Genomic DNA, 22,633 nt, shown 5'->3' on the forward strand with positions numbered 1-22,633 from the left:
AAAACCGCATTTGATCTCATTCCCCGGGCGAAATTGTGGAAGGCATTATTGAAAATGGGGATGCCCCGATGTCTGGTTGCTATTTTGGTCAAATTTCACGAATTTACGTACGCGCAGGTTCGTTGGTGCAAACCAGGAAAGACCACAGAAAGGTTCGAGGTCTGTAAAGGGGTTCGACAGGGGTGTGTGCTGGCTCCCACCTTGTTTTCTTTATTTGTAAATGGGGTGGTCCAGTACTTTGTAAATCACACAACCGACGCGCCAATGTTAGCTGGCATGAAAGTACCACTGCTCATGTTCGCGGACGACACCTTGCTCACATCCAAAACGAGACAGGAGCTGCAGATGGCACTGTCTCGTTTTGAGGTGTTTTGCCGCAAACATGAGCTTGTGGTCAATGTAGGGAAGACAAAGTTTATGGTGCTCCTTAGGACAAAGCCAGTCAAAGCAAGTGTTTATATGGATGGTGCTTTACTGGAGCAGACAGACGTCTTTACCTACTTGGGTGTCACATTCAACAATAAACTAAGCTGGAAGCCCCAAGTCGAAATGCTGGCGTTAAAACACGCCCAGCTGGCCGGTGCCCTGATTAAGGAGCATTGGTTGTCCCAAACAAAACCTATTGCCCCCATTTTAAAGATATATTCAACCAAAATTAGCCCAGCCATTTTATATGGTGCAGAAATTTGGGGTTTCTGTAATTTATCTCCACTTTATTTAGCCCAAAATAAGTTCATGAGAACTATAGTAGGTCTACCGCAATCGTCTCCCTTATTACTATTGCTTCTCGATCTGGGCTGTTACGCTCTTGAAGACGTAGCACGTTATAGACCGTTGGCATTTTGGAGGCATATGTGGACCACTCCGGAACTCTCCTTGTATGCCAAGGCCTTACTGGAAGTGAGGCGGTTGAGCCGATCATATAAGATCCCATGGCTGACTGCAATTAGGTCCCTGTTGACCGAAATGGGGATGAGTAATCTATGGGAACATCCGGAGGCTGCGGAATTTCAATCGAAAAAGATCTATAGAGCAGCATATTTGGAGTTGGTTAAAATTAAGAGATTCTCCTCCCATATAAGTCAGTCATTGTCGAGGGACTTCCTCGATATTAAGGATGAACCCCTCTTGGAAGATTATTGGGATCTTATTACCAAGCCTCATGATCGAAAGCTCTACCATCAGTTCAGAATAGGCACGCTAATTCTATGATGGTTTACAAGTAAACGGAACCCTGCTAGTAGTGACAAGTGTGCTTTCTGTCAAGATCATAGTGAGAATTTAGACCACTTCTTATTTGTATGCCCTGCTTACCACCAGCCTAGGAGAATCTGGCTCAAACCAGTATGCTTGTCCATGAATACCAGATCTGCGATGGTTGCAAGGAGAATTTTAAAATCAGACACCTCCAACCTCGTGGTAATTGGTGTATCAAAGTTCTTTAGATGGGCATGGGCCATACACAATAAAAATGGGGGGCACAGTAGTTGCATAAAGACTAAAGATGGGTCCCATTAAGATGGGGTTTGAGTCGGTATGTTAATACCCTGCTATGGTTTGGATGATGACCAGCCCCTTGTAAAATAATTGATGTAGAATTAAGTCTCTATGCTAGTTTATATATTTAATCCTTTTTTAAGAAATTGTCTTAGCATGTATATATATTTATTTATTAACTTATGATGATGTGGTATAGTATAAGGATTTAAATTTATGAACTTTATGGTGTATTTTAAGTGAAGGAACATTTGTATCAATTTTTAATGTCACTGTCTTTGATGATGAATAATCGCAATAAAGACTTAATGAAATGCAATGAAATGAAAATAAGTATATTCTATAATCCAAAATATATGTACATATGTTATGTAAAAGAACATCGCACCAGTAGTCCCAGGCACTGAAGGGGACTAGGTAGTGTGAAAATGTGCACATTGTGGAAGAGCAAAATGCTATCACTCAATCAGGTAAGCCAAGAGCTCCATGCTGTAAAGTGTAGAGGGTGGAAGCAAAATGTGTATGACACTAAAGCAGACAAATGGATGAAGAGGGCAGACTGGAAGTTCCTGTAAGTAAGCATGCATTGCATTTTTTAAAATAAATTAGAAACAAAAGGTCTTGCCTAATGCGAGACCCAACAAGAATTTGCAAAGTCAATAGTTCTGGCATTGGCCCGCAGCCTTTTGGCTTTGCCAATGCTTGTTTTGTCATTTTGCAAAACTGTATTGTTGTGGGAACTAGGGAGGCCCTAGCCAATTTACAAAAAATGGCTAAAGGAAAAATATTTTTGAGTCTCAAAAAACACATATTTCCATAGTAGCCTCTAGCATTAAGCAAACACCTTTGTGTGAGGATGAGTTCATTTTGAAATATCAGAATGCCGTCTCTCACAGTGAAGTTACCAAATGACTGAAATGGGCAGACCAATTGCCCCATGCTCTATACTGTAGAGAGCGGAAGAAGAATGTGACTGTCAACAGACCAATGGATGATGAGGGCTGGCTGAAAGCACATCATTTTATATAATATCATTTTAGTAAAATCTATACGGTATAGCTAGCGCCAGGCCTAATAATTAGAGAAAGATTTGAGAGATCAGCAATGAGGACAACTATGCCAGCATTGTGGTATTTCCGAAGACCAACGATGGCCAAAATATGATCTCCTCTTACAACCATATTGCTTTTCTCACTTCAGACTGGAAAATATTTCCCAAAAAATTAGCAAATTGTCTTGCTCTATTACTCCTGGCACTAATCGTTGGTGAAGCATGGTTTGCACTATGATTCTCACCATGGTCTACACGAATCACGCTTAAAACTTGAACTCTATATCTTTCTTGATGCATAAAAGCCACATTAAATGATCAGGTGGTTTTGATAGATAGTTGTGGTCCACTGTGTTATTCCAACAGCATTCACACTAGCCTTCAAAACTCAATCAACAACCAACGTACTCCCTTCTTCTCGAGCCCACCTCATCCACTCCCTTTCACACCGAGAGATAAACACAGCCACCTTGCCTCCTTGCTTTATGCTTAGAACTACAGTTGTGGATATTCTGATATACAAAAATCGAAAACATTGCAAATACAATTCTTGAAATGTAATAAGAGTACAAACCAAGAGCACCAAACTAAAAATAGTTTACGTTAATTATTAACAGCATTCTGTAAGACCAGCTAACTGTAAGGCAAACATATGCTACCCTCACTTATCTTGTATCGCACACAGATGCGGCCTGATGCTCATCCTCACCACTAACCTTGCTATCTGGATGACCACTGTTACTGATGAATCGAGCCACGTGAGCAGAGAAATGATGGAGACTTTGAATTACACAGAAGAAAATGAGCTGGAGTTTCTCAGCCATCATGGTAAGGAAACCCTCTCAAAAGTTAAGCATCACTATGTGTATCCAGAGGTGAAGTGGGTGGGATCGATTGGGAACGACGTTTGATAGCTTAATTAATTTGATCGACAACATTTCCCATATTTATTGTGAAAAACCAAGTGTTCCCGAATGGTTAATGTTGACAACAAGTTTGCCTCATGCTGAAATGGAAGGAAGAGGTCCCCTGTACTATGAAGCAAGAGGAGAGACAGACAGTTAAGGAAGAAACACAACTTCTCTCCAGGGCACCTGCCAGTGCAAACTGAAAGAAATGGTAATGTGTGCAGTTGGTTAATCAGCAAATGTAAAGGCTGGTTTGGAGCCAATATAGACCTTAATTGATAAAAAACATGTGTAGCATCATTATGGCCAAGAGTTATTCTTTTTGAAAGGTACTGTAGGGATGTGTTACTATTTGTGGAATATATCCTTTCAATGGAAACCTATTAAAAAAAGGTTTGCCCTTTCATACAGTCCGTGTATTACTAAAAATATAACTTTTGAATGCACAGTAAGCACTTTACACTGAACCGTGTTGCATATTTAAAGAATATACACAAAATATTCAGATTTTGAATCTTTCTGCCATAGCATATATACTGCATAGAACAGTGGGTCAACCAACTTTACGCATGGCTTTACAACAAATTTTGTTGTAAATGTATGATTGGTAAAGGCATATGCGCGGTAAAGATCTCAGCCTAGCCCACCCCCCCGTCCTGAGTACTAAAGCCCAGGCCCCTAGCCCTACAAACAACCCTGCCACCTACCCTAAAAACTACCTAGACCCCCCTCCCTGAACCCTAAAAGCTGCCGCCAACCCTAAAAATTAATCCAATCCCCCCCTGCCCTGAGATCTAATACCTGGCCCCAGCCCTACTTGCCAAGCCGCGTCCCGATCCTTCTTGGCCCGATCCTTCCTGTTCCTCCTTCAATCTTCCCACCCACCCACTTTGAATCTAAAGTGCTGACTGCCTTTATCACGCCGGGTAAAAGAACGCATGGTTTTGTCTGTGTTGTAAATGCTGTTTCCAGTTCAAATTACATCGTAACTTCATATAATAATAATAGATTACTGTTGAAAGGATGAGCATAAGCACATCTGGATTTCTTACTTCTTTATTCAAGTAGTACGATACAGCGACACTGAACACAACAGCAACCTCCAACCCTCTTCCTCAGCAACTGCCTTCCCTACTCTCTACATTCTCTCCAAGCATACATTCCACACATTCCACACGCGCACACACTTACACGCGCTAACACACACACGAGATAGACCACGCGCACAACACAACACATATGACCAATACCACACACCCTCCTCCTCAACAGCTTACAAGACACTAACCAAAAAGTTACCCTAGCTTAAAATCAGTAAACTGGACAGGCAACTTCCTTGTTCTATCACCACGGCGTAAAGTCTCACCTTCAACACTAGTATTGGCATTAGTGGAACCTGGTTCAATAACATCACTAACACCACTCCTACTCCTGGTTACATCACTGCCAGATGTGTCACATCTGGTATTACAACTACTCGTACTTCCAGTTGACGTCTCATCCTTCATTAGTCCAAAATCATCACCTAACATATATCCACTACACACTCCATCATCAACAACAGATCGTGAACTCACCCCGCCATCCCTCTCATTGCAAAGACACAATTGGCGAAAATTCCACCTCTTACCATCCTCCAATTCTACTGCACTACCAAACACCTTCATTACTCTCAGGGGTTTAGACCATACACTTTCACCCTTCAGCACAATTCTAGGATTCTTTACTCGGACCATTTGACCTATCTTAACCAACGGCCAACTACATTTACCTTTATTATACCGTTGACTACGATCGTGATACTTTTTGACTTCAGATCTAACCTCTTTATCTATATCGTTGTTATTGCACTGCACTTTATCATTCCTTTTCCTCAACCACCAAGGAACTAACCCAGTAAATGGTTTCCTACCTCTCAAAACTTCAAAAGGTGTTTTCCCTGTAGCAGAATGTGGGGTGACACGATATGCAGTCAATCTTTCTTGTAGAGCCTTCCTCCAAGGTAATCCTGCACTCAATGCTAATTCAAACACTTCCTTGACCACCCTGTTGAAGCGCTCAACTTGACCATTACTTTCGGGATGATATAGTGATGATTTGATGTGCTTGATGCCCATCACCACTAAAAATTCTTCAATTTTTTGTGACACAAACTGAGGCCCATTATCCGAAACTAGGACTTCCGGGACTCCTTCCCTTGAAAACACATCTTCTAAAAACTCAATGACCACATCCGTAGTCATCCCATTTACCATTCTTACCTCAGGCCATTTCGAATAGTAATCGACTAATACAATGGCATAACAATCCTTTGCTGATAAAGCTGAAAATGGACCCATAAAATCAATGGCAACCTTTTGCCAAGGATACTCGGGTAACTCCACCATAGTTAAAGGAACATTCAACGGCTTTGCTACCTTATCACTGGTACAACAAACTTTGCAGTTCCTCACTAGACGATCCACCATAGAATCAACTCCTGGCCACCAAAACCACTCTTTAATTCTTCTTTTAGTACTGGACATACCACCGTGCCCCATGTGACTCTTCTCAACAACGTCCTTCCTTAAGCTAAATGGAGGTACAATTCTGTCTCCTCTTAAAACAATATCATTAACAACACATAGTTCCTCTTTAACTTTCCAAAATGCAGCACATTCACCCCGTAAGTTAGACTCCTTTGGCCAACCATTAATTATGAACTGTTTAACCTTTTTCAAAACAACATCCTTGTCCATCTCGCACATCCATGACGCCTCAGATACTATGTTATTGACATTCTTTCCATCAATCAAAAATACATCCTTGATGGTAAAAGCTATTTCACAATCATTGTTAATTTCAGTTCCTGTCGAATCTACATTGGGTAATCTTGAAAGACCATCCGCAACCACGTTATCCTTACCAGGAATATATTCTATGTCAAAACTGAACATTTGCAGCTTTGAAGCTAAGCGAGCTAACCTAGGAGTTAAATTCTTCCCACCTTCAGGTCTCAAAATATTTACCAAGGGTTTATGATCGGTACAAATTTTGAATTTTTCCCCCCATACGTACATCCTAAATCTCTCAGCAGCCCATGAAGCAGCCAACAACTCCTTCTCTATCACAGAATAATTGCGTTCTGATTTTGTCAACGTGCGTGAAGCATACGCAACTACCCACTTCTCTGATTTAACATGCTGAGAAAACACAGCACCAATGCCATATCCAGATGCATCCACAGACAATATACATTCAGCAGTTGGCAAGAAGGGTTTCAAACATGGTGTAGTGAGAATTTCTTTCTTTACCTTTTCAAAACACATTTTTTGTTGCTCACCCCATGTAAATGCTACACCTCTTTTTAACAATGATCTTAATGGTTCAACTTTAGAGGCATAATTCTCAATAAAACGTGAGTAAAATTCTGTTAATCCTAAGAATGACATTAATTGTTCCTTATTTGTAGGTTCAGGAACAGCTAAAATTGCATCCACATGACCAATTTTTGGTTGAATACCATCCTTGGATATAACATGTCCTAAATACTCCACTTCAGGTTTCCCAAAAACACACTTTTCATTTTTGATAGTTAATCCACTACTTCTCAATGCTTCTAAAACAGCATATAAACTTTCATCATGACATTCCTTATTCTTTCCATATATTAAAATGTCGTCCTGGAATACTTTTGCATTTTTAATGCCTTGTAAAATTCTGCACATCTCTCTTTGAAACACTGCAGACGCACTTGCAAGGCCAAAAGGCATACGTTTATATCTAAACATTCCTTCTGTGGTAATGAATGCAGTACAATGCTTAGAATCTTCATCTAAAACAATCTGGTGATACGCATTTGTCAAATCTATCTTGGAAAACCAAGAGGACCCACCAACAGAAGACGTGAGTTCTTGTAAATTTGGAAGAGGAAATGTGTCAACCCAAATGGCGTCATTTAGACATCTTAAATCGACACACAAGCGTAAATCGCCATTGGATTTAAGGGAAATCACCACTGGCGAAACCCAATCTGAACTTTCAACTGGTTCAACAATTCCATCCTTGCATAATTTTTTTAGTATTTCACCCAATTTCTCTCTATAACTAATAGGTACGTTCCTAAGTTTTTGTCTCACGGGATACGCACCTTCTCTTAAAATGATTCTATGTTTGAATCCAATCATCTTGCCGATGCTATTGGAAAATACATCAGGAAATTTTTCGTTAAGGAATGAATAGTTGTTAATATCATGACAATCATTCTGAATAGAATACACAGGACAATCTAAACTAGGATCAATTTTCATACCCAAGTCAGTTATATGTGGTCATCCTAGAATGGTTGCACCTTTGTTAGCTACGTAAATTTTTCCTTGACACGAATTCTGTTCAAAACTGATCTTAGCCAATATAAACCCTTCTAAAGGTATTTTATGTCCAGTGTAACTTCCAGGATGTACATCCGATCCTAATAATGATCTGTTTGGCCAAAGCGATTTAAATAGATCCATGCCCATAATGGTATACCATGCACAAGAATCTACCATCACCTTAACTTCTAGACCATCAATGTTGACGATGCATGATGGTAATTTTTTAACTTTACTCGTCCCCTTAACTGATTCATCATGTACACTGCAAACTTCACCTACCACATGAAAAATATCATCTTGACCCTCTTCTTGAATACAATTAATGTCATCTTGATCATCTTCTTGGATACAATTAACTTTAGCTTTAAAGTTGTGACACACTCAAGTGAAATGTCCCTTTTTTTTACAGTTGGTGCATATTTTCTCAAGTGCAGGACACCACTTATAGTTAGCTAAATGGTTGGTAGATCCGCACCTATAACATGCAAATTTCTTTTGCTCATTACTTTTCTCGTAACTTTTCTCGTTACTTTTCTTAGGATAATTACTAAACGACTTATTATCATTCTTGAACTTGGATTTGTCACCCTTATTTATCACATTAACTGAACTGGATTCAGAATAATTTTTCTCATTTCTAACTTCACGAATACATTGGTCCGAAATTTCCACACCTCTAGCTACTTCAATGGCATTTTTTAACGAAGTACTACCTGGTCATATGTCATACTTTCAAACTCACATGTAACAGCTAAACCCCTTAAAGCTGAAACATATTGATCAATTGACTCATCCACTTTTTGAGCCCTCGAATAAAACTTGAACCTTTCCATAACAACGTTAATTTTCCTCCCAAACCAATGAGAACGTGGAATATGAAGTGTCCACGCTCAAGCCACTCATGCACGAGAACTCAGCTGCTTGAAAGATGCAAGGCCGCCCGAAAGATGCAAGAAGCAACGGCATGTAACGGCAAGGATTAAGCGTTACTAAAGGTATGAACTCCCATCAAAACCTCACCACTCAAGTCCGATATGAAGTTCAAAAGTGTACCAGACATCCACGGCCTTGAAGGTCAGCATAAATTCACAGAAATAGCAAATCCACTGTGGTGAAGAAAAATTTTTTGTAGAAGAAAGAAAAATTATTTTCATAAGTGCTCAGTGTCGCTGCTTGATCCCGCTCGTTGCCATATGTTGAAAGGATGAGCGTAAGCACATCTGGATTTCTTACTTCTTTATTCAAGTAGTACGATACAGCGACACTGAACACAACAGCAACCTCCAACCCTCCTCCTCAGCAACTGCCTTCCCTACTCTCTACATTCTCTCCAAGCATACATTCCACACATGCACACACTTACACGCGCTAACACACACACGAGATAGACCACGCGCACAACACAACACATATGACCAATACCACAATTACAGATTTGTAGAGCACATCTTATCACCCCTAAGGGTCTCCAGGCACTCGGGCCATCGGGAGATTAGGTGAGCTATTGGCCAGAGTCACATGATACTGAGCTGCCGCCGGCGCAGGTTTTGAACCTTGAAACCCGCGCTCCGGAGGCCATAGATGTCTGCGATTTCAGTACTGGGTTAGGTGATAAATTATTCTAGTGTCTTTCACAAATAATAATACCTAAATAGATACCTCTTATGAAAGCCTTGTTTGAAACTAATTGCTACTTTAATAGCGGCTACAATAAATGTTGTTTAAATTGAATTTGTTAATGCAAGCATAAGGCACCCACATTTAGGTACCAGTATATTTTCTTTATTTATTTCTATTTTTATGGCATATGTTTGCATTTAAAAATAAAAGGTCTATTAGCTTTGCCAATACTTGTTTAAACTACAGCAGCCTGTCCTATACTGTGTGTAATACATTTTTATGTCTTGTGTTAGTGAAGACCATTTCATTTTACTGAAAGTATAAGTATATTATATTACCACAGGTGGTTTCAACCAGCTCTCTTTATCCGTTGGTCTGTTCTTTTGTCATTCACATTTTTCTTCAGTGCGAAACAGCATACAGCATAGGGCAGTGAGTCCACTTCAGCTATTGGCTAACTTCACTCTAAGTGACATCATTTTGCCGTTTCAAAAGGAGCAGCTTCACCCACCAAGCAGTTCTCTTCAATGGCAAAGACTACTATGGCCATGTGTTATTTTTGAGACCAAAAAATATTTTTGCTTTTAGCCAGTGTATTTTTTTAATGACAAGAGCCCAGCAGCTTCCCCAATACTAACAAAACAAGAGCCTCATTACGATGGTGGTCAGACGAGCATCCGACCGCCATCGTTGCGGGCAGGTGACCATCCGACAAAGAGTCGGCAGTCCCAACTGCCTTATCACGATACAACCGCTGTGCAGGTGGTCGTAAAATGCCCTTTTCTATTGCGACTTCTGCTGTGGCCTGGAAAAGGGCTGCAGCACAAGCTGCAGTAGAAAAAAAGGCATTTTTTAAACATCCATGCACTGTGTGCCAGGCAACATGTGCCTTTTCATGGCCGTGTGACCACCACGAAAAGGCAGTCAGAAAGGGACATCCTACTCCCTATGACAGCACAGGCATTGCCTCCACTGTAGGGATTAGTGTCCGACTGCCACCCTCCGGGCTCCTTGAACCTGTCTGAGGCAGTGGTCTTGCCCCCTACCATTGTGTTCTGACCATCAGTATTGTAATCTGGCAGTCATACCGCTGCCCTACATGTCGTGGGTCTGCCACCGACGGGCTGTCAGTGGCTGTCCCACCAACATCATAATGAGGGCCAAATTTTGTTTTAAAAATAAAACTGTAGATAAGAACCTTTGACTTCAGCCTCCGATCTCTATCAGGCTCTATATTTCTCCATAAACTTTACCCACACTGAGAGCTTTTCGGGTATTTTATGTTTACTGATAATTTTAGCAAGCTTCTTGAGCCTTACCTTGAGCGTACTAATCTCACGCTTCTTGGCAATTTTAATTTTCACTTAGAGGATCACGCTAATCATGATACCCAAATTTTGTTAGCATGTATGAAGGGCTATGGATTTACCCAATTAGTAAACACCTCTACCCACATTGCGGGCCATACCCTTGATGGGCTCATTTCAAATGATGATCGCCTACTAGTGGGTGTGTCCCTTCCCCTTTCTTGGTCCGACCACTTCGCAGTTTCTTTTGCTCTTAGGGCTATTTCCCTGGCTAACACTGAGAGCTCTGGGCTGAAAACGATCCAAAAAGAATTTTTTCTCGGATCTCTAACAAGGCAGTCATGACTGCCTTTGCGGACTTCCAGCAACCAGTCCCTCTTAATGTAGACCCGGCAGCAGTGGGTCTTTCTAATAAAATCACGGCGGTGATTGACTCGCTTGCCCCTTTAAAAATGTGCTATTCTGCCAGAAAAACGCCTTCCGCTCCATGGTTTTCTGACCGTCTCCGTAATATGAGACAAGAGTGCAGAAGGGTGGAAAGACACTGGCGGAAGGACCTAGCACCCGCTGGCAGGGAATCCCATAAGAAATGCCTGAAGGCATATAAAGCAGCTATAATGGAGGAAAAGAAAATACATTACTCAAAGATCACGGGGGCTATTACTTCCCCTAAGGAGCTTTTTAAATTTTTTAACTCCTTAGTGGCTCCGACAGTCTCGGATAAAGTAGAACCGTCACAGGAGCTATGGGATCGTTTATCCTCCTTTTTCTGCTCCAAAATTTCCAACATCTTTGAACAACTGCAGCTTCTTAATGTCAATTTGGATTTGGATGTCCCCACTAAGGGCTGCCTCAACAGCTCTTCCAACAGCCTCATTTCGGCAGGTTTTTGCGACTTTCCCAAGTTATCACCTACCTCGGTTAACCTTTTGCTTGAAGCATTAAGTCTGGCTCACCCTTGGACCCCTTTCCCCCAAAAGTTATAAAAATGGCTTAAAAAGCCTTGATCCCGCATCTTATGATGGTCCTGAATTTAGCTATCTCTTCGGGCCACTATCCAGCAACCTGGAAGGCTGCGGTGGTCAGGCCCATCCTTAAGAAACCGTCCCTAGACCCACAAAATCTTTAAAATGTTCGCTCTATCCCCATTACTGCCTCTCCCTGCTAAAATTCTCGAATCCCATCTGAACTCACATTTGAGTGTTTACCTGAGGGACCATAATATCCTTGATGGTTCCCAACATGATTTCAGGCGGGCGCATAGCACGGAGATGGCTCTTACCACGGTGTTGGACAGCATAAGAGTGCAGGTGGATGCAGGTTATACCACTCTCCTCATCCTACTCGATCTTACTGCTGCATTAGACACCCTCTCCCCTTTGAGACTGGTGGAGCGTCTCAGTGAGATAGGGGTGGGCGGACGGGCCCTGGACCTTCTTGCTTCCTTTCTTACCCAACGGTCTCAAACCGTTAGATTGGGTGACTTTTACTCAGAGTCCTGTCCCCTGGTCTGCGGAGTGCCTCAGGGCTCGTCTTTGAGTCCTACCCTTTTTAATATCTACGTGGCCCTGCTGGCCAGGGTGGTGCATTCTTTTGGACTTGAGGTGTTGTTCTATGCGGACGACACACAGATCATGGTATCTATCACCCAAAATCCCAGTGATGCTGCGCTCAATTTTAAGAACTGCATGACGGCTGTCTCCACTTGGATGGTTCAAAATTATTTGAAACTCAACGGTGAGAAGACGGCGACCTTGATTTTTGGGGACAGGTCAGACATCTGGTCCAGTAAATGGTGGCCCATTTCCCTGGGTCTCAGCCCCACCCCTGTCTCTCAGGGAAAAAATATAGGAGTGATGCTTGATACTGGCCTCTCTATGTCTCACCAGGTATCCAGAACAGTTGCTACCTGCTTTGGCCTTATTCGGGTGAATAGAAAGATCTCCCAGTTTCTGTCCTTTGAAGCCCGAAAAAAGGTTGAGGTGGCTTTAATTTTAGCCAGACAGGACTACTGTAATGCCCTTTATTTTGGTATAGACAAGGGCCAGTTGCGCCGCCTACAGTTAGTACAAAACGCCGCGGCTGGGCTTGTATTGGATCTCCCCAAGCATCCTCGGGCTCCTCTGCTCTCAGTTCACTGCATTGGCTTCCGGTGGACCGTAGAGTCCTGTTTAAGACTCTTTGCCTTACCCATAATGCCTTTTATGGACAGGGCCCGGTGGGTATAAAGAAGATCTTTCACAGGTACGTTCCCGCTAGGAATCTCAGGTCAGCCAATACAAATTAGCTCGTGGTTCCTAGATTTAAAAGGACGAAATGGAGGGGAAGAGCCTTTTCTCTTCTGGCGGCTAAGGCGTCTCCCTCTCAGGCCAGCAAACTCACTCTATCTTTCGTAAGTCCCTAAAGACCTGGATGTTCTCTGTGAAGTAAATCTTAGTATGTATGCTGTTTGTGCCTGTAGGCCCGTCTGTTCTAGAGCGCCTTGATGCCCTTGGGCTTAGTTCACGCTTTATAAATTCTCTTTCATTCATCCATTCATTCACAAGCAGTGACAGGGCCAAAACTCTGGCTTTGACCCCAAACGCCGGACTTAATGGCTTTGACAATACTAGCTTAAACTAATGACTTACATTTTCGCAGTGCTTTCTGACACAGGCTGAAACCTCCCAACACTATAAATATATATGTCACTATCACTGAGTGCACCAACCAAAATCGAATCAGTGAACCTCCAGTTACACACGTGAACATTTGAAGTGGTTATCCAACTAAGATTTCTCATCAGAACAATGCATTTTCCAGAAATTAGTTTTACTTGCTTCCATTTGTCAAGTCAAGTCAGAGATACTTTATTCGTCTACTTAAAATCCATATAAGCAAACTTATAAAAAATGTAGGGCTATATATACAAACAGATAAAGATAAATCAATCAATCAATCACTGTATTTCTAAAGCATGCTACATACCCGTGAGGGTCTCAAGGCGCTGGGGGGGGGAGCTGCTACTGTTCGAAGAGCCAGGTCTTGCGAAGTCTTCTGAAGGCCAGCAGGTCCTGAGTCTGTCGTAGGCTGGTAGGGAGAGCGTCAAGTACACAAGCGGGTCCCTGAATACAATGAATAGGGAGAGCGTTCCAGGTCTTGGCGGCAAGGTGGGAGAAGGATCTGCCGCCGATGGTGGCTTTCCAGATTCGAGGAACTGTGGCGAGGGCGAGGTTGGCTGAGCGGAGGATTCGGGTGGGGGTGTGGAAGCTGAGTTGGTTGTTGAGGTATGTAGGTCCGGTGTTGTGTAGTGCTTTGTGTGCGTGGATGAGGAAGATAAAACTCATCATTAAAAACAGATACCAAGGGATGATCTAAAAATAAAATACAACAGATAAAGTGCAAAAGTAGTAAGGCATTAGCTTGGTAAATGGACTGCACAATCACACCATATCAAGCACAACAAGCATTGGCATAGGCAAAAGGTCTCGCTTTTGGGACCTTATAATTATTTAGTTATGCAGCACAATATCCTTGGTGCAATAACATCAACTGTTGCATGGCTAGAAACTTATAAGGTCCCAAAGGCAAGGCCTATTGGCTATGCGAATGCTTGTTTCTGCTGTGACCTGTTGGCAGTTTGCCCTCTAAAGCATAATTTGTGCAAACCAACATAATGTGCGTTGAGATAATTGGATGGCTGCACGTATATGTACACTTACACTTTGCAAAGTACTGCAATGTCATTATCCTGCCGCCAATGTGGAGGTCTTATGATGGTCACCCACCACAGATTGCATAAGTGTGCAAAGTGCAGTAGTTTATTTTTCAATAACACACATTTATCGGCAAATATATTAAATATCGAAGGCTGTTTCTTTTTTAATACAAAAAAGTATTTTGGTGTGAAATATGTTCTTGTGTCTATTTGTGACGCAAGGATGCATTTTGATTTAAAATAATAGTGCAAGAAAAACAGAAGCACCGTGAACAGCAGCTCACGTTCTCGTTCTCCTGTGTATTCCCCGTCATTTTTTACCACGATTAGTGCATTCGCACGAAATTTATACTGCAAATTGCAAATAATTACTCAAAGTGACATGGTATCAGAATTTTTTCATTAAGTGTATGTAATCTTGAAATTTCACATAGCAAACGTAATTTGGAACTTCTGAAATTACACAAATTAAGCCAGTGTAATTTACATTTTGTCCCGGGCCTACTGTTCTCCTCTAACTCCATGTTTGATCCAGGCCAGCTCTGTTATCAATTTTCTCTTCACTTTGTCTTCCACTCCTTGTCAGAACCTCTGCTAGTCTCTTTAATGGACGTGGGCTACTTTTAGAAAATGAGTTTCACATATGGAAAAGCAACTGAAGAGACTGAGGTCTGCTGTCCCTTGAAGGCTATGATCCCTGAGTTTGGACACTCACAGGGGTTGCAAATTTCACCACCCTAATTAATATTCAATACTTGGTCATTTTGCGGCTCCTTGCAAAAGTTCAATGTGCGGAGTGAACACTTAGCACGGAGGTCTTATTATAAGGTGGGCACCGATTTGTAACCAGTCAATGTACAAATTGCACATCACGGTTTGCAAATAGGTATTAGTTGATCGGGTCCTTAGAGCAAAGGAATCGACTCTGATCTTTGCAGATTAAATGTACTCTATGATTGGAACTAAAGCATTTCACCCAGGTGCGTGTCTATTGCAAAACCTTTGATAAAGAAGATGTGACCAATTGCATCTATCTCACTCTGAAAGAGGAGCTATAGACCTGGGCGTAAACCAACTTAAGGAATGCGATAACACAGGATGTATTTAGCAAGCTTCTGCAAGCTAGTGAGAAGTGGAAAAGTAAATCCTGGTTAATTACCTAATTCGGTATACGGTTTAAGCAGCAATGGTAATATGTAAACATACCTCGGTGAGCACTACAGGTGCTGGCTGTTAGCATATGTGCCCCTTTTAGACGTAGACAAACAGGCACACTCACCTAAAACTTTAGAGCAAAAAAAGAATAGAATACGAGTCCTATCTAGAAGAGCATATTTTGCAAAACAAAGTGAAAGTGAGAGACGTGGAAAATATATTAGCTGAATAAAATTTTATACTGTATTGTTATTGGCCCAAGACTAAAAGTACAAATAAAAGATAGATTAGATAGATAGGTTAGATAGCTAGATTAAATAGATAGATTCAATGGATAGATTAGAAAGATAGATTCAATAGATAGATAGATAGATAGATAGATAGATAGATAGATAGATAGATAGATAGATAGATAGATAGATAGATAGATAGATAGATAGATCGTATGTACATCTGGCCAGTTAAATGAAGAACCTTGCAACCTTCTACAAAGAAGTAAAGGACAGCATTCTAGGGTATACTCACTCGTAAACTAGGTATGCTCTGAAGATTAGATATTTCATTTCCACCCGATTGAACCAACAGCAACCACCAATTAACACTACATCGAACATTCCTATCATCCCAAATTCAACAATTTCCCACTATGTCAAGATGAATACAGTCAACAAGAATTCCCAGGATCTAGATTTCGGAGATCACTGGGAGGCCATAACAGTATAGAAATAGACGCAATTATGAAAACAGTGATCACAAAATAACAAATAATTCAATTGCTAAAAGTAGCCTCTGATATTTACAGTGTTTAGAATAAAGCAGAAGTGCGGGTTTGTTTCATTATGGGCGGGTAATCCGGGCTGTATTCCTTTAGACACTCCATCCTGAGACAATGCTGCAAAGCTTCGCTGGGGCAACGAGGCGCCATAAAGACTCATATAAAGACTCACCTATACTCACGCTTACACAACATTTGGTGGAGACCTATTTAGATACTGGTAAGGCCTAGGGTCTTCAGAACGATTACACATTTCAAAATAATACATGGTTACTTGCTGAGAATATAAAACAAAGGCATTCTGCACATTGTAATTCTAACTACCCTTAGACTGAGACCAGGCACGCTGAATGTATCACCATGCAGAGCGTGGGCCCTGGGATGTATATAAGGCACACACTGCCTGACGCTTCTATTTTTAAGACGTTAGCCATCCTTTAACAATACTCCCTACTATTTTTGACCCAGTTGCAGCCAGGGTGGAACCAGCAAAAGGGTCTGGAACACAGAGACGAAAGGCTCGTTCTTTATGTGACAAACATCTTTGTTTGTGTGCAGTGGCTACCACATGCTAACCAGTTATCATACGGCTTTATAGTATGAACATATTGCATGCCACCCACCGGTGCCCTGCTGAAGGCTGTCCATGCAGAGTGGAGATAGGATCCACCCAGTGCACGAGAAGAAACAAATGTATAAAACCAAATGATGAATGGCAATGTGCGAGTGGCAGTAACAACCCCCCTCCCCCCGCCCCCCAAAAAATCACATTTGAACATTCTTCATTGCTCGGACCCCTTTCTTACGTAAACCATGTATTTGGAAATACTCAGCTCAATACTAATGAATATGAAATATGCACATTTTGTATGTAACAAAAATATGCTTATAAAGGGGTTTCATGTATTCACCTGGTTTGGGTAGCATATTCAAAGCAGCGGAGCCTCGCGCGCCCTGCTCTGTGCCCACACTCTCTGCTGCTTGCTGGAATGGGAAGAAATGGTGCCAATGTCTAGATAATTGGGTAAAAGTTTCACCCTCCAGCCTCCCTCCTAATTGAAACCGTCAAAGACACCAGGCAACGGCGCAAACCAGCAGGGACAGCTGTGCAAAAAAGTGCACTCCCATTATCAGAAACGGCGCTGACAAGGTCTGAAATTATTGAAAGCGACTCCAGATTTCAGCACCTCTTTGTTCATAACGCTTAGATACATCAGGGCGACAGGGACCCCCCACCCCACACTTAGCATGCATCCCGCAAATAACACACTAGACACCAGTGTTACATTGGGATAAACTGCTGCAGGTTTATTTTATTACATACCACGTTATGTAATCATAGTGGGTTATCTTACGGGCAATCCAAGGGCAGGCCGCATTCTCGCCACCTGCCCGCCTGATGAGCCAGGCAGCACCGTGGCGAACCACCATGTGCTGCCCCTTATGGTAAACATTATACTCACGCCCCTTGCGGGGCGTACTAGGCAAACCCCCGGTTGCACAGGCCCACAACCGCCCGAAGGACGAATGGGGCGCCGACACGTGTTCCCGGAACCTCCCATGAGGCCCCAGGTCTTAGGCTCTGGCACCCCTATGTGCCCGCTGAGGTCCAGTGCTGAACTTCTCTGCTTCCGGATTGCCCTGTAACTCCGCCTGCAACGAAAATTAAAACATTAAAACGTTCAAACTGTCCTCCACAAGCTGACACACAGGGTGAGAGGTCGGGAGGGAAAATGTGTGTCCCCACACGAGGACACTACGGCGCATCCGGTGCGGCAAAGAGGCAGAGAAAATGGCGAGGGGGTTTAAGTACCCCTCGCCCCGCCTGCCGCACCGGACATGCCCACCCAGCTCCTCCTAACTCCCCTCGGGACTCCGCCTGCCCGGGGGAGGAGGGAGGCTAGAGAGGGTCGGGGGGGAAGCCCTCTGTATCTAAGGGGCCGCCCTCCTGATGGCCACTGCGTGGCCTCGGGCAGCCGCATAGATACATCAGGGCGACAGGGACCCCCCACCCCACACTTAGCATGCATCCCGCAAATAACACACTAGACACCAGTGTTACATTGGGATAAACTGCTGCAGGTTTATTTTATTACATACCACGTTATGTAATCATAGTGGGTTATCTTACGGGCAATCCAAGGGCAGGCCGCATTCTCGCCACCTGCCCGCCTGATGAGCCAGGCAGCACCGTGGTGAACCACCATGTGCTGCCCCTTATGGTAAACATTATACTCACGCCCCTTGCGGGGCGTACTAGGCAAACCCCCGGTTGCACAGGCCCACAACCGCCCGAAGGACGAATGGGGCGCCGACACGTGTTCCCGGAACCTCCCATGAGGCCCCAGGTCTTAGGCTCTGGCACCCCTATGTGCCCGCTGAGGTCCAGTGCTGAACTTCTCTGCTTCCGGATTGCCCTGTAACTCCGCCACAGCCCGGCCGGCGGCAACCGTCGCTGCCCGGGCCCCCCACTACTTAGCTTCCTTCCTACCTGCAACCTATATATGTATGTCTATCCACTAACCTTTCTCAGTAGCAGTGAATCACATAACCGGACTGCTTCCTGCAGGACAGAGGAAAGGTTTTTTGCAGAGAACCTATCCCTGCACAATTAGGCCGAAGCTGTTACCCAAAACATTCTTGCCGGCCAAGGCCACTCAAGCTGACATAGGACTTCGTAGATCCTACGCTGTGCACACTTTATTTACATAAGATGAGGGGTTAAAGCTATCCTTCTGCGCTAGAAATTTTTGCAGCCGAGTTCCATGAGGATCATACTCTGACCCCCGTGGGAAGCTTGTAGCACCCTGTCATCTCTAACATACTGAGATATGCGGCATAACCTTCATCTTAAACGTAGTGCCTGCACAGGCCTCTCACTTCTTCCAAGGAAAACGGCATTAGAAGGCCCAAGATATCTGTCAGCCACGAGAGCCGGGGGCGTCATGTACTCCTGCTGCACTCGGGCCTCGTACACATACAACTGCCAACAACGATTGGTTTATTCCTGTTAAACAGACATATTCGCCGGCCAAGGCCCAGACACAATTGCTTCAGGGTGATGCTGGCATACACTGTGCTTTAATTTAAATGCTTGAGATTTTATACTCTAAGAATACAGGCGAATATTGTAATGATAAATACCAAAGTATTATCATAAATAACTGGTGAGGTGTACCTCCATTAGATATAACAGGAATGAAAGGAATAAACAGCTGGCTCCACATGCCCTCTTGAGTTTTGCCTGGAGACTGCTTAGTCCATGCTACCTCCAGATAGCGATGTTTAAAGTTGACTTACAACCACCCACATAAGGGATAGCTTAGACTGGTACAAGGTGCCTCCAGGAATTGGGGACATCGAGCATCAGGCCCCAGCTCACATTAGGAGGAGCTCCCTGAGAATCTAAGGATACTCCAGTATACTCACGAGGCTGTTCGGCAACAGGCCAAGGGGAGCCCAACCACACATAAACGTGTTTGTGATGCCGCTCGACCCAATCCTGAAAGAAACACACGGAGCACAGCCACCCCCCCTCTGAGTGAAACAAGCAAAAGGGGTGAAAATTACCAGACAGAACAATCAGATCCCCCGCCAAATCAGGGAAAAATTGTGAGGGCCACTTCCCAATGAGCGCCCCAGGCAAAATGCCCCGACGGCAAGTATGAAAATTGTATAATTGAAGGTGGCCAGGAAGTTATCGCACAGCAGTGAAGGCTGCGAAAAGGCTGATAAGATCAATACCAATAGCTCAATACACAGGAGTGTCCAGCATTAAATGAACCTCCGTGTACACCTAGGAAGAGACCGCCTGGTGTCCGAGGGGATTTATAGGTCCAAGCTGGCCTCCCGTCTGCTCGGGCAAGGACGCCTTCACACTCCGCTACTCATAGTGAGGCTGCCTGAGTCAGCATGCTTACCCCCAGACAGCGCTGCTTACCGACAACAGATGCAATAATGCCCCGTCAAGCAGCACCAGCCCCGACGCTACAATGTTCTATGAGAGCACACATGGGAATATGGTACAGGAGCTACCTCTGAGCTCCGGGCCCAGATAACTACTACTGTAATACTTCCAAGGGGTGAACCAGTTTACCCCGCCACATGGACCTAATGACACCTGGGGGGAACCAAAGATAGATCCAAACCCTGGCGGGCTGCCCCCAATGCACAACCTCACACCGGATGGTGGTTCCGCTGGCCCCCCTAGGGTGGGGCAGTTCTCCAACTTTGATCCGGTATTGGACAGAAAAGCATCCATTAGCAGTCCCGCCCCCCCCCCCCTCATATACCAATCTGCAACACAGAGCGGGAAGGGGGTCGTGGATGCCCCCCCTGTCACCCAGGCCAGGCCTGATTGCCAGTTACCAGTACCAGCAGTACCACCGACCCTCCCTCCAGGAGATAATTGGGCAAGTGCTTACGTACCTCCAGCGCCTGACTAACCTAAAATACCTCCCACAAAATGACACCTCCAATAATACTACCTGCCCTCCCCAATATCTGATGGCAGACCTTACAATCTAGGGAATTCTACTTTCCTTGAGTGTAGGTGCCAGCCCGGTAATACTTGTTGTAACAGAGTCCGTAAACACGCGGGAATCTCTCCTACCAGTCTAAGGGACTCGTAGTAACATGCCATATTACTAATCTCCTGTCACCATGCGAGCTACCTATGCAATGAGGTGGATATCTGCAAAGCATCAGTGACACCAACACCTGCGTAACCTTCGTTCCTGGGTATGTCTGTCGCCAGCAGTGAGGATTGGGATCACTATGCAGCCCAGGAAACCCACGGAGAAATGGCCCACAAGCCCGGCCAACAACCACATATACAAAACAAAAACATAAGGCTGTTATCGCAGGGCTCATACTTGGGAAATGATTGATACCTATCAAACATTAATACTCAGGAGCAGCCACATCGGGGAAAGCCAAGGCACTACTTATTGGCTGGTGAAATACAGGGAGAAAAATGGCCGGAAGCCGGGGATGCGAATGTGGCGCCTGCCAGACATATGCTTGAGCTGATTAGCAACTTGTATAGAAAACGCTAACCTTAGACGTCCCGAGGACACCCAACAGTATTGCTGCACAAGTATACCTATAAGTCCAGACTAATGGCTTAATCAGTGGCAGAGTGCTGCCGAAAGATCACACAGATGTGCTGCGCCATAATGAAATATGAGTTTGTGCAGTACTCCAGCGCCCTGCCCCCCCCTGATGCCAGTACATATTCTCAGCAATGCGGCGGGGCCAGCAATGCCCGCACTCCACCCAGGCCAATCCTGCTAGTCAGGCACACAAACCAGAGTGAGCAAAGTACCTACTCATAAGGGGTGGATGAGGCAATCATATGCCTACTTCCAGCGCCATGGTCAATAGTGTGGAACGTGTCATGCAACTCTGACGACTATTCGACCAGACAGGACCTATTCCACCTGGTTCCTGCCCCTGTCCCAAGGCGGGAGCGTGATTGTTCGAAGTTATGTTTTACTTTGTCGTTGGCAGAGGCAAAGAGTGGTCTGAGCTACATGCCTCCCGCCCGGATCCCCGTTATATTGTTACGAAGTAATGACCCGCGCTGTGCTCCTTCGCACTCGGGGGTGGGGGGGAAGGGGCAAGGGCCCACGGCTGGACCTCACCTTGCCCCTGCCTACTGTAATCTGGGCATGAACCCGGGCATAAAATCCTATTTTCTTAGCGCCAAAACAAGGTCCTGTACCGTTATAGGTAGGTAGGCCCATGGGTACCTAAGGCAACTCTTCAATTCTGGAATGACAGGCTGGGCCAGCACTGAACTAAGTCTCCGCCCACCTGAGTCACCCCACAAACCAGGTAGTCCTGACTACTTGGTGACAAGGTTCCAGATTTGGAAAAGCGTTTCCTATTTCCGTCACCCCAGTGCTGTTCAGTTCTCTCTCTACTGAGGTCATCTAAGTTGCACAACTGAACTGCACATGTTTGCTTGTCCATCACCTAACCTATGCCCCTATTAAAACAACATTTGCACAGCTCGCGCCCGTGGTCGTGGTGGCAATCCCGTAGGACCTGGCTGCATCTAGGTGTTGGGAGCTAGGGGCAGGGTGTAGATAAGTGTCTTGCTACTAAGGCAATTATTAAACTGCGGAGCTGCTGGTGGCCATGGCGCTTAGATGTGTGTGCAGAAAAACTGTCCTCACCGTTCTCCTTCATGCAAGGCACTACAGGTTAATGTGCGCCCCCTCTGTTATCTGAAGGAAGACCTTGTGTTATGGCCAGTTCTAAT

General features: G+C 44.1%; 1 protein-coding gene across 2 annotated transcripts in view; it reads left to right on the forward strand.

The window, feature by feature from the left end:
• The window catches only part of LOC144767333 (proton channel OTOP2-like), a 319,185-nt gene that overhangs the window by 189,927 nt on the left and 106,625 nt on the right, over nt 1–22,633 (forward strand). For both annotated transcript variants that reach the window (XM_078650816.1, XM_078650815.1), the window contains exon 4: nt 3,234–3,376. In XM_078650816.1, the coding sequence (XP_078506942.1) occupies nt 3,234–3,376 (143 nt within the window). The remainder of the gene's footprint in view (nt 1–3,233; nt 3,377–22,633) is intronic.

Source organism: Lissotriton helveticus, chromosome 7 (genome assembly GCF_964261635.1).
Source record: "Lissotriton helveticus chromosome 7, aLisHel1.1, whole genome shotgun sequence".
In the NCBI taxonomy this organism is placed as follows: domain Eukaryota; kingdom Metazoa; phylum Chordata; class Amphibia; order Caudata; family Salamandridae; genus Lissotriton; species Lissotriton helveticus.